Source organism: Salvelinus namaycush, chromosome 1 (genome assembly GCF_016432855.1).
Source record: "Salvelinus namaycush isolate Seneca chromosome 1, SaNama_1.0, whole genome shotgun sequence".
Classification (NCBI taxonomy): domain Eukaryota; kingdom Metazoa; phylum Chordata; class Actinopteri; order Salmoniformes; family Salmonidae; genus Salvelinus; species Salvelinus namaycush.
Genome location: NC_052307.1, coordinates 72,978,323 through 72,990,723, shown reverse-complemented (window position 1 = coordinate 72,990,723; position 12,401 = coordinate 72,978,323). Strand labels below are relative to the sequence as shown.

Below are 12,401 nucleotides of genomic sequence, written 5' to 3'. Positions count from 1 at the left end.
GTTCCTGTTCCTGCTCCTGCTCCTGCTCCTGCTCCTGTTCCTGTTCCTGCTCCTGCTCCTGCTCCAGCTCCAGCTCCTGCTCCTGCTCCTGCTCCTGCTCCTGCTCCTGCTCCAGCTCCTGCTCCTGCTCCAGCTCCTGCTCCTGCTCCTAGAGGCAGACAGGAGCCTGCTCACACATAGACATCACCTCTGGTCCAGCAAACACGTGGGCCATCTGAACATGGAGCCATTCCAAGTGTTGTGCAGAGAGCAAGGAGGAAGTTCAATATGATAGGCCGGCATGTCGGTGGGTGTGTCCTCTTCTCTCTGAGGTCGTGATCAACTTTGTGAAAGGGTGCAGCAGCATAGTTGAGTACTATCCAGGTGCCTTGTCATGTAAACAGGTAAACAAATACAAATGAATATGAAAACATATCACATAAGCATGAATATGTAAATTATATAACATGAATATGTATACATATGCAAATCGGGTTGCCAACATTCAGGTAAAAATGAATAAGAAAAGATATATCTTTTTTTTAAACATGCATGTAGAAACAGTATAAATATCCAAAATATGTCATAAGATAAAGTTACACAGAAATTAATAAAGTTGTCAAAGCAACATAATTTCATCACATTTACTTAGATAAAGAAATATCAAAATATCCAATACCTGACTTAGATAAAGAAATATCCCAAAACATCCAATACCTGATATTACAACGTCTGGAAGACAGGAAGTACATGAAGACTACAGGTACAGTATATTCAATAACTGGATCAAAATACTAGAAGATGTAACATAATAACTGACTGGTTTGTAGTCTGTAAAGTACACCGTCCTCTCCTCTGCCATCCCATGACTGGACTCAGTAATGACTGACAGACTGACTGACAGACTGACTGACAGACTGACAGAGTGTGTATTCCTGCTGGTAGAACACACAGGGGACATTGTCCGCATTTCAAGCCGCTGATGTATAAGCCTCCAAACTCCAGCAGGTTCTGCCCAATGGGATCCCCATTACTCGTACACACCCTATCAGTTCTGCTTCTGCTCACGACAAATATAGCACCAGACACATGTCAGCTGCTTCTTTCCACAACCAGAACCCCACTCCTTCTCTTATCCCTCCTTAGCCCCCCTCCAACTCCCCACCTTCCTCCATCTCCTTATTGAGGGTGTTAAGATGCCGCAGGCCCCCCTCGACTCCCCTACCTCACACTGTCAGACCCCAGCCAATGAGCAGCTTGACAATATCAAATACCACTATAACACAAGGACTTGTTTGATGAGAAGAGTTACAGCCAGTCTCCCCATCCCATCGCCAAGGAGCCTCACTTCTTTCAACTTGTCTGAGGTAAGAAAGAAAGATAGAAAGACAAAGGGTTGGAGTAACACAACATTTCACCGTTTAAGAGTGATTGATTCCTGTGTTTTGATTAAATTCCTGTTATTATAGAGGGTTTGTTAAATATTCCTGGGCAGGTACGTGCCACTGATACAGAGAGACAGACAGAGATGGATAAAGAGACAGTGATTTACGAGTTCAGGAGGAAGAAGCAGTCTCTCCTACTATCACAGTAGATTTACCATAGGAGAATCTATAGCCTACTAACGTATGGAACTGGAATCCAGGAAGAAGAAGCAGTCTCTCCTACTGGCACAGTAGATTTACCGTAGGAGAATCTATAGCCCACTAACGTATGGAACTGGAGTCCAGGAAGGGGAAGTAGTCTCTCCTACTGTCACAGTAGATTTACCATAGGAGAATCTATAGCCCACTAACGTATGGAACTGGAGTCCAGGAAGGGGAAGTAGTCTCTCCTACTGTCACAGTAGATTTACCATAGAAGAATCTATAGCCTACTAACGTATGGAACTGGAGTCCAGGATGGGGAAGTAGTCTCTCCTACTGTCACAGTAGATTTACCATAGGAGAATCTATAGCCTACTAACGTATGGAACTGGAGTCCAGGAAGGGGAAGTAGTCTCTCCTACTGTCACAGTAGATTTACCGTAGGAGAATCTATAGCCTACTAACGTATGGAACTGGTACTAACTGCTGGTTGCTGGGGCCATCTGAGCCCAGATGTTGGACTGTGGGACACGTCTCACAATTGCAAAACACGTCAAACATGTCTAAGTTTACTCTCTAAGTTTACGTGCAGCACTGTAAACAGTCTGAAAAACTGAAATAGTTCAGTTTTCAGGAAGCATATCATTTGTAAGACAAAAATTTTCATAAGACAACTTTAAATTGTTTAAATTGACCGAAAGGGAAAATTGATTGAGTCAATTCTTTCTAGATACAGATAGGTCAATACTATACTTATTTTCAAGGTGTTTTTATGTGTGTTTTGTGTAATTGAAAACTTTGGTGGACAATCCCTGGATGCTAAATCAAATCAAAATGTTTTTGTCACTTGGTTTGTAAACAGGTGTAGACTAACAGTGAAATGCTTACTGACGGGCCCTTCCCAACAACGCAGAGAGAGACAACAGGTGTAGACTAACAGTGAAATGCTTACTGACGGGCCCTTCCCAACAACGTAGAGAGAGACAACAGGTGTAGCCTAACAGTGAAATGCTTACTGACGGGCCCTTCCCAAAAACGCAGAGAGAGAAAAATAGAAAAATAATAACACAAAGAATAAATACTAAATGAGTAAAGATAACTTGGCTATCTTTACACTGTGTAACTGTTACACTGGGCAACAGTACCAAGTCAATGTGCAGGGGTAAGAGGTAATGGAGGTAGATATGTGCATACTGTATAGGTAGTGGTAAAGTAACAAGGCAACAGGATAGATAATAAACAGTAACAGCAGCGTATTTGATGAGTCAAAAGAGTTAGTGCAAAAAGGGTCAATGCAGATAGTCCAGGTAGCTATTTGGTTAACTATTTAACTAACTGTTTAGCAGTCTTATGGCAGAGAGAACAGTCTATGATCTGGCTGGAGTCTTTGACAATTTTTAGGGTCATTCTCTGACGTCTGGTGTAAAGGTCCTGGATCGCACTACCGTCTGTAACGCCTTACGGTCGAATGCCAAGCAGTTGCCATACCAAGCGGTGATGCAGCTAGTCAGGATGCTCTCAATGGTGCAGCTGTAGAACGTTTTGAGGATCTGAGGGCCCATGACAAATCTTTTCAGCCTCCTGAGGGGAGAGAGGCGTTGTCGTGCCTTCTTCACGACTGCGTTGGTGTGTGTGGACCATGATGCTTAGTGATGTGGACATAGAGGAACTTTCAACCCGCTCCACTACAGCCCCGTCGATGTGGATGGGGGCGTGCTCGGCCCTCCGTTTCCTATAGTCCATGATCAGCTCCTTTGCCTTGCTGACGTTGACGGAGAGGCAGTTGTCCAGAAACACTGCCAGGTCACTCACCTCCTCCCTATAGGCTGTCTCATCGTCGTCGGTGATCAGGCCTACCGCCGTTGTGTCGTCATCAAACTTAACGATGGTGTTGGAGTCGTGCAAGGCCACGCAGTTGTGCTGAACAGGGAGTACAAGAGGGGACTAAGCACGCATCCCTGAGGGGCTCCCAAGTTGAGGGTCAGATGGGGGATATGTTGTTGCCTACCCTCACCACCTGGGGGCGGCCCGTCAGGAAGTCCAGGATCCAGTTGCAGAGGGAGGTGTTCAGTCCCATGGTCCTTAGCTTAGTGATGAGCTTGGAGGACACTATGGTGTTGAACGTTGAGCTGTAGTCAATGAACAGCATTCTCACATAGATGTTCCTCTTATCCAGGTGGGAGAGAGCAGTGTCGAGTGTAATTGAGATTGAGTCGTCTATGGATCTGTTTGGGGGGCGTTATGCGAATCGGAGTCTGTCCAAGGGTGTCTGGGATGATGATGTCGATGTGAGCCATGCAACAAGCCTTTTTCAAAGCATTTCATGATTCCAGATGTGAGTGCTACGGGGCGATAGTCCATTTCGACAGGTTACCATTGCTATAGTACAGTACAGTGTATTCTATCAAGTTCAAACAGCTATGGAGATACAGCTGCACTGAGTGTTCTAGACTGAGTGTTATGGGTCAAAGGTTACATCCCTTGTCTCGTTGTTGTCGTGTTTTCAGACCATAATCTCCTGAAGTCCCCAGGCGTTGTTCTCTTCAACCAAAGGATTTACAGCAACAACAAAATACTGCTCTCCTTAATTGTACCGCAGCATTGTACCAGTATGACCAATTACAATGACGGCTTAGCGGTAAACAGTTGAGAGTACGTTGACAGTCACACTGTCTGTGGGGCGTACAGCTAAATGCTAAAGGGTAATACTGGACACCCCTGTGGTATCCCCCCTGCCTCTGTGACCTTCTCCGGCTTTCTTACGCAAACCCAAGGAAATCTTCAAACGGGCACACACACACACACACACACACACACACACACACACACACACACACACACACACACACACACACACACACACACACACACACACACACACACACACACACACACAGGCAGACAGACAGACCCACACACACACACACACACACACACACACACACACACACACACACACACACACACACACACACACACACACACACACACACACACACACACACGTGGCATGTTCTCATACCTAAATACAGGATTTGTATAATTTTTTTACAAAAAAAGGATAGATTTTCAACCAAATGTTTTTATATTGTTTTAGTGTTAGTCTGGTGGAGGCTCGTCGTCATCGTCAACCAGTCTTTTATATCACAAGTTAACCAAACGAACCACAAAGGGTCAACCGAATCGTCTTGTCGAACGCAACCAATCGGGAAGGATCCTCAGACTTCTCCTTGCCGTCATCACTTATTCCTTCTTTGTTGTGATGAATGAGCACGACGCCCAGATATGGAGAAGAGGAGAGGGGGATTTGGGAGCTATGTGGACAGACAAGGTCTCAGCTGAGTCTGGGTAATAAGATCCTAAAGGACTAAGCCTGAAGGACATCTGCAGCTGTCCTGGACCACTAGGTGTGAAAGAACCCTCTTAAGACACTTTATATATATCCAAAGGATTAGAAATGAGAGTTCTTCCATGTCCTGTACAGCCTAAGGGCTTCAAAGACCTGAAGGAGGATGAGGAGATGTGTTCGCTAGTCATGTGTACTACATGGCACTAAGTTGTCCTTTCAGTGCACATTTGGAAAGTTTTAACCTACAAATGATGTCAAAAGTTGTTGGAAGGATGTGAATGAAGAGGGCATAATTTACCTCAGCAGTGTGTCGGTTAAGGCAGCCCCCCCCCCGCACCTCTCTGATTCAGAGGGGTTGGGTTAAATGAGGAAGACACATTTCAGTTGAATGCATTCAGTTGTACAACTGACTAGGTATCCCCCCTTTCCCTTTCCTTGTACCACCCATGTATTCTCCTTCAGATGAAAGGGGGGAAAAAATCCTACAATAAAATAATACATTTAAATAAAGAAACATTCCTACTTTTCTTCCAGGTGGAAATCCTGTCACCATGTCTGACACTGAGGAAGTGTAAGTATTCCCATTTTATGATTCATTTTATTCCTTTCATTTTATTTAATTTCATTCATTTTATGATTGAGGATTTCATTTCCTTGTTAGGCTCATTAGCTAGCGAATAATTAACAAGTGGAACTAAATAAATGTGTTGCATTTTGGTGCAATACAATCGCAGTCCCACATCAGTGGGACTAACGAGATACTAACAAGATACTAACAAGATACTAACAAGATACTAACAAGATACTGACAAGATACTAACAAGATACTGATAAGATACTAACAAGATACTAACAAGATACTGACAAGATACTAACACGATACTAGCAAGATACTAACAAGATACTAACAAGATGCTAACAAGATACTAACAAGATACTGATAAGATACTAACAAGATACTGACAAGATACTGACAAGATACTAACAAGATACTGACAAGATACTAACAAGATGCTAACAAGATACTAACAAGATACTAACAAGATACTAACAAGATACTAACAAGATACGGACAAGATACTGACAAGATACGAACAAGATACTAACAAGATACTGACAAGATACTGACAAGATACTAGCAAGCTACTAACACGATACTGACAAGATACTGACAAGATACTAACAAGATACTAACAAGATACTAACAAGATACTAACAAGATACTAACAAGATACCTACAAAATACTAACAAGATACTAACAAGATACGAACAACATACTGACAAGATACTGACAAGATACTAACAAGATACTAACAAGATACTAACAAGATACTGACAAGATACTAACAAGATACTAACAAGATACTAACAAGATACTGACAAGATACTAACAAGATACTGACAAGATACTAACAAGATACTGACAAGATACTAACAAGATACTAACAAGATACTAACAAGATACTGTCAAGATACTAACAAGATACTGACAAGATACTAACAAGATACTGACAAGATACTAACAAGATACTGACAAGATACTAACAAGATACTGACAAGATACTAACAAGATACTAGCAAGATACTAGCAAGATACTAACAAGATACGAACAAGATACGAACAAGATACTGAGTATCTTGATAGTAAATAATTGCAATTGGAGTGAAACAGGAAAGGCATGAGGTGTATTGGTGGTGACATGAATGTTTCAGTTAATGTAGGTAGGAATGGAGATGTAAATGAATGTAGAGAGTTGTTGGCCTTATAACTCTAAGTGAAATGGGCCTGTTGATGCTAACTGTATGCTGTTTTCATTTTTCAGTGATCAGATCGAGGGTAAGTGAAAAATAACAATATTACTTTGAAAAAATCGACTCTTACTTTAAATGATCAGTGACACCTATCTCCACATTTAAACAAGGTGGAGCTGAAGCCTTCTATACAACAGCATCCTCTATTCTTAGAGCTGTGTCTCCCCCAACTGGGTTCACAAAGAACAGACAGATTGTGTCCATTCTCAACCAGTCTGTCCTCAACTCTATGTTTACTTTATAATCATGTAATAATACTGTTGTAAAGCCTGAACTCTTTTACACTGTGTATCAGTAGTTGTGATAATAATTGGACCTAGACTGGACCCAGCCCTAGATGTTGGGATACTGTCCTCCTAGACAGGATACAGCCCTAGATGTTGGGATACTGTGCTGTCTTCCTAGACTGGATACAATCCTAGATGCTGGTATACTGTCCTGTCCTCCTGGACTGGATACAGCCCTGGATTATGGTATACTGTCATGTCCTCCTAGACAGGATACAGCCCTGGATGCTGGTATACTGTCATGTCCTCCTAGACAGGATACAGCCCTGGATGCTGGTATACTGTCCTGTCCTCCTAGACTGGATACAACCCTAGATGAGCCTTCAAGTGAAGATGTGTTATTATTTAGAGAATGTAAATTATATACGCATTTATATGTGGGTGTGAATAAATGTTTTTTGTCAAACTCACAAATGACATGTAATGTAGGCAGTCATGGAGGATAGTACACATTATGAATGATCAGCGTGATTCTGACTTGACCTGGGACAAGGCTATGGACTCCTATAGAGCCATGTCTCAGGTCAAAGATTGGACCGATTTATGATCTGATAAATGTCTCCTATAGAGCCATGTCTCAGGTCAAGGATTGGACCGATTTATGATCTGAGAAATGTCTCCTATAGAGCCATGTCTCAGGTCAAAGATTGGACCGATTTATGATCTGATAAATGTCTCCTATAGAGCCATGTCTCAGGTCAAAGATTGGACCGATTTATGATCTGAGAAATGTCTCCTATAGAGCCATGTCTCAGGTCAAAGATTGGACCGATTTATGATCTGAGAAATGTCTCCTATAGAGCCATGTCTCAGGTCAAGGATTGGACCGATTTATGCTCTGAAATGACTTGTGTTTTTGTTTCAACATATTTCTTTTGCGGAAACTGAAGATGAGGAAGGTAAAAACAACAACAATAGACAATTTGGTTTCCATGACGTTTCCGCTTTTCGTACTAATTCGTCGACTCTTACCCTTCATCTGAAACGTGTTTGACAACGACAGCTTTGCGAGTCTTTTTAATAGATTATTTGTGTGACTGGATATTTTATTACTAATTATTAACAACCGCTTTTGCTTCCCCTCGAATATCGGTCATGTGGAGCTCATAAACATCTTAACTTGGCTGGAAAGCTAGCTTTGTATGAAGTCAGATTCACACAACATTACTCATCTCATATGTGTATACTGTATTTTATACCAACTATTGCATCTCGCCTATGCCGCACGGCCATCGCTCATCCATATATATTTATATGTACATATTCTTATTCCATCCCTTTAGATTGTGTGTATTAGGTAGTTGTTGTGGAATTGTTAGATGACTTGTTAGATATTACTGCACTGTCGGAACTAGAAGCACAAGCATTTTGCTACACTCGCAATAACATCTGCTAACCATGTGTATGTGAACACCAATAATATTTGATTTGATTTGATTCAATAGATGTCTGTTTTCACACAACAAAGCAAGCTTTTACATATACTCAGACCTTCAACGGTGCGCTCTGCTTCTCTGTTGTAACTTAGTAACCACAATTACATTACAGTATGCAGCCACACATAATGATACCTATACAGCCTTCTCTGTGTGTGAGCTTCGTGTACCAGTTCATCAGGTGGAATTGAAAGACTTCCTGCTTTGTTTGTCCGGTGATCAACTGAATTCTCTAGATAACAAAGTCTGTCATTGTTGATCAAGCGTTTAAAAAAAAAAAAAAATCTCACAAAATCCCTGCTTGCTTATCATTTATCATAATTACGTTTGTTTTATCTGTGCTTAATCACGTTTGATTTATCAAACGGCTTGTCAAACACTTCTTAAGGGTGACTGTTCTGACTTAGTTACTTTTTAGTGATTTCGAAAAATTTGAAAATAAGGAAAAATGTGATTGGGCGATAAAGAATTCCACATTTTTGGCATGTGACACGTTTTCAAACTCAGGTATCTCCGGTATGCAGAAAACCATCAATCATTCATAACGTATCATTTCACTTCATCTGATTAATGCCATCTACCCATCTTTTTCCATCCCTCTTTCCTCTCTTCTCTCATTCCTCTCTTTCTGTTCTTCTCAGCATCACTGCTCGCTGCACACAGTCCAGCAGGACAGTACTGTTCTCTCCTCTCTCCTCTCATCCCTCCTTCTTAAACTGAAGTAATCTAATTTCATCCTACAACCTAACCGATTCTCTCTCCTCCTTCACGCGTTCATAAACAAATGTCTAAACCTCTCTCCGAAACCCTTCCTCCCCCTGGTTCCCCGCTGCATGCTGCGTGCTCTGCTGCGTGTCCCAAGAGGAGGTAGTAGAAGTAGAGGTAGCCCCAGAGGCAGCACCAGAGGAGGAGGTAGAGGAAGAGGAGGTAGAGGAGGAGGCAGAACCCGAGCCTGAGCCTGAGCCTGAGGTTGTAGAGGAGGAAGGTATGTGGCGTAGCTTATTCATTCGTCCTTCCCTTGTGCAACCACACCTGTCGCCCAGGTAGACGTAGATGAGACCTACTAATATAGTATATAGTCCCTCCTGATAGTGCCCCCCCCCCCGTCTCCGTCTCCACCTAGAAACCCCCGAAGCACTAATGTTAACTGTTGAGCTACTGGAGGTGCCTCCTCTTCATAACTGCCCTCTATGAAGAAAGCATACTTCTATCGTCTACATCAGGGGTGTCAAACATACTGGATCCCCTGTGAGCTGATTCATGGGAGTGGTTTGAGTACTGTGGAGGGGGTACTGAACATGGCCCACGAGGCAAAATGAGTTTGACACCCCTGGTCTACGTACTCTATATGCATAGTCTACTATGTACTGTATATTAGTACTGTATATGCATAGTCTACTATGTGCTGTATATTAGTACCATATATACATAGTATACTATATACTGTATATTAGTACTGTATATCCATAGTCTACTATGTGCTGTATATTAGTACTGTATATGCATAGTATACTATGTGTATTAGTACTGTGTATCCATAGTGCGGTATGCATATTGGTACTGTAGACCCATAGTCTAGTATGTGTATTAGTTATAGCAACAGTACACGTTCATGTACTTTCTCAAAGCACGCCTCTTCCTCACTGAGTGGCTTCAGCTGCTTCCTCTCAAACTGCTTCTTTAATATCACTGATCATGATCAATCCCAAATCCACCCCTAGGCCCTAGCCCTTAGCCCGTAGGCCCTAGCCCCTCTTGGAGATCTGAGATGTGCCTAGACGGGTGGTAGGAGCTAAGGGTTAATGAGGAATGTGCTGTTAGATGTGCCTAGACGGTGGTAGGAGCTAGGGGTTAATGAGGAATGTGCTGTTAGATGCTGCAGATGCATTGGGCTTGTAGATGAATAGATACTATAGCCCTACCTGGGCATATTTACTAAACTAGTAAGGATGCTAGCAACTAAAGCTAAACCAATGACTGCTATCTTCCATACTTACTGTATCACCTCACCGGGAGTTGCTATCTTCCATACTTACTGTATCACCTTACCGGGAGCTGCTATCTTCCATACTTACTGTATCACCTCACCGGGAGTTGCTATCTTCCATACTTACTGTATCACCTCACCGGGAGCTGCTATCTTCCATACTTACTGTATCACCTCACCGGGAGCTGCTATCTTCCATACTTACTGTATCACCTCACCGGGAGTTGCTATCTTCCATACTTACTGTATCACCTCACCGGGAGTTGCTATCTCCCATACTTACTGTATCACCTCACCGGGAGCTGCTATCTTCCATACTTACTGTATCACCTCACCGGGAGCTGCTATCTTCCATACTTACTGTAGCACCTCACCGGGAGTTGCTATCTTCTGTCGTGTCTTTGCTATCGTTAAATTGAAGACTTATAGTTTTTATAAAAGATTCCTGTAATTAGGGATTACGCTATCACTTGAGTAATAACGTAACTAATTAACTATGAATTCGAGGGCACCAGGGAAAGTTATTAGATTACAAAGTTATAATTTCCCAATATAACCTTTCAGATATTTTCATATCTGATCAATAGTCTTCTGATTAATGATTTATTTACTGTACCTCACGTCAGTCTCATTCCAAACGTCGTAAATCGTTGATTATCTGCACGAACCCAGTCTTCACTATGAGTCATCCATACATCAATTGTCTTAAATCATTTATTTATTACTAACTAATTAATTCACAGAAACGCATAAACAAACAAACAAACTTAAAATAGTTACATGAAATGATGGGAGCAATATGCCCTAGTGGGCTGAACCGGCATGGCGGCTTGTTAGACAAAAGGGATGGATGGGGGGTCGATTCAGAAGTCACTACAGAGTATACTCTTTATAACAATTGACATGCTAATCCTTACACATGAACGCTCACTCATTCGGGAACAATTGCAATCAATATATATATAGTTACGCTCATTGTGTGTCGTCTTGATCGTTGGAGAGAAGTTAGTTTCTGTTGGAGATTCGTCGGTCTCTGTCTTGGCTATTGTGGATAGTTCAGAGTGACATTCGTTATAGAATGATTGTTTCGGCGGTTGTCTTTCTTCGCGTTCAATGATACCGAATTCCTAGCTGCAGACTAGTAGTCAATATCAAAGACTTGTTCTCATTCGTCTTAAGAGTTTAACCACGTGGTATGGTTAAAGATGCACCAATGGTACTTTAACCTTCGTTCTCCTCCTAATGGAGAAAAGCATGGTCTCAATGGTAATTTCTTAAAGTTGGCTTTTATTCAGATAGCAGAGAGGGGTGGTTCCATGGTCTCTGACCCAACTGGCTCAGGGGCGGTCCTTGGATTTAGTTCAAATACAACAGGGAGTTGTATTTTCCTTCGTTAAACAGTTCAAAATCATATTACACAATTATACAAACAGTATCATACTCACTCATTCATTTTATACAACACACAGATGTAAACCTCATATCTGAGGTTATTATATAAACAGCGGTATGGTAATGTGGTCCCACAGTCTCACATGAGTTTCCCACATGGGGACAAATGGACATGTTAATAGCTAGGATCTTCACCGAGCTTTCCTACTTTTGCAGGAACATGAAATATGTTCGTACCTCAAGTTCTGTGAGGTGGAAGAGAATTCCTTTGTCCTGAAAGTTTACCCTCTCTCTTAATACTGTTTGTGGTGGGGGGATTCTCAGGAATTTATGACATCTCTCTGTGATCACCGCATGGGTTGTGGTAGGAAAGGGAGAGGCAGAGAGAGGGGGATGGGGTTTGAAGTACCCAAGCAGGCAACATCATGACACTTCCATACTTACTGTATCACCTCACCGGGAGTTGCTATCTTCCATACTTACTGTATCACCTCACCGGGAGCTGCTATCTTCCATACTTACTGTATCACCTCACCGGGAGCTGCTATCTTCCATACTTACTGTATCACCTC

General features: G+C 42.1%; 1 protein-coding gene across 5 annotated transcripts in view; it reads left to right on the top strand.

Moving 5' to 3' along the window:
- Positions 1-1,282: 1,282 nt before the first annotated feature.
- LOC120056805 (troponin T, fast skeletal muscle isoforms-like) overlaps positions 1,283-12,401 on the top strand; it is a 28,342-nt gene continuing 17,223 nt past the window's right edge. For 2 of the 5 annotated variants that reach the window (XM_039005020.1, XM_039005009.1), the window contains exons 1-4: positions 1,283-1,346; positions 5,449-5,485; positions 6,739-6,752; positions 9,313-9,435. In XM_039005020.1, the coding sequence (XP_038860948.1) occupies positions 5,466-5,485; positions 6,739-6,752; positions 9,313-9,435 (157 nt within the window). In that variant the 5' untranslated portion in view covers positions 1,283-1,346; positions 5,449-5,465. Of the gene's footprint in view, positions 1,347-5,448; positions 5,486-6,738; positions 6,753-7,904; positions 7,914-9,312; positions 9,436-12,401 lie in introns of all 5 variants that reach the window. The other 3 variants (XM_039005047.1, XM_039005030.1, XM_039005038.1) reach the window with 2 other exon arrangements.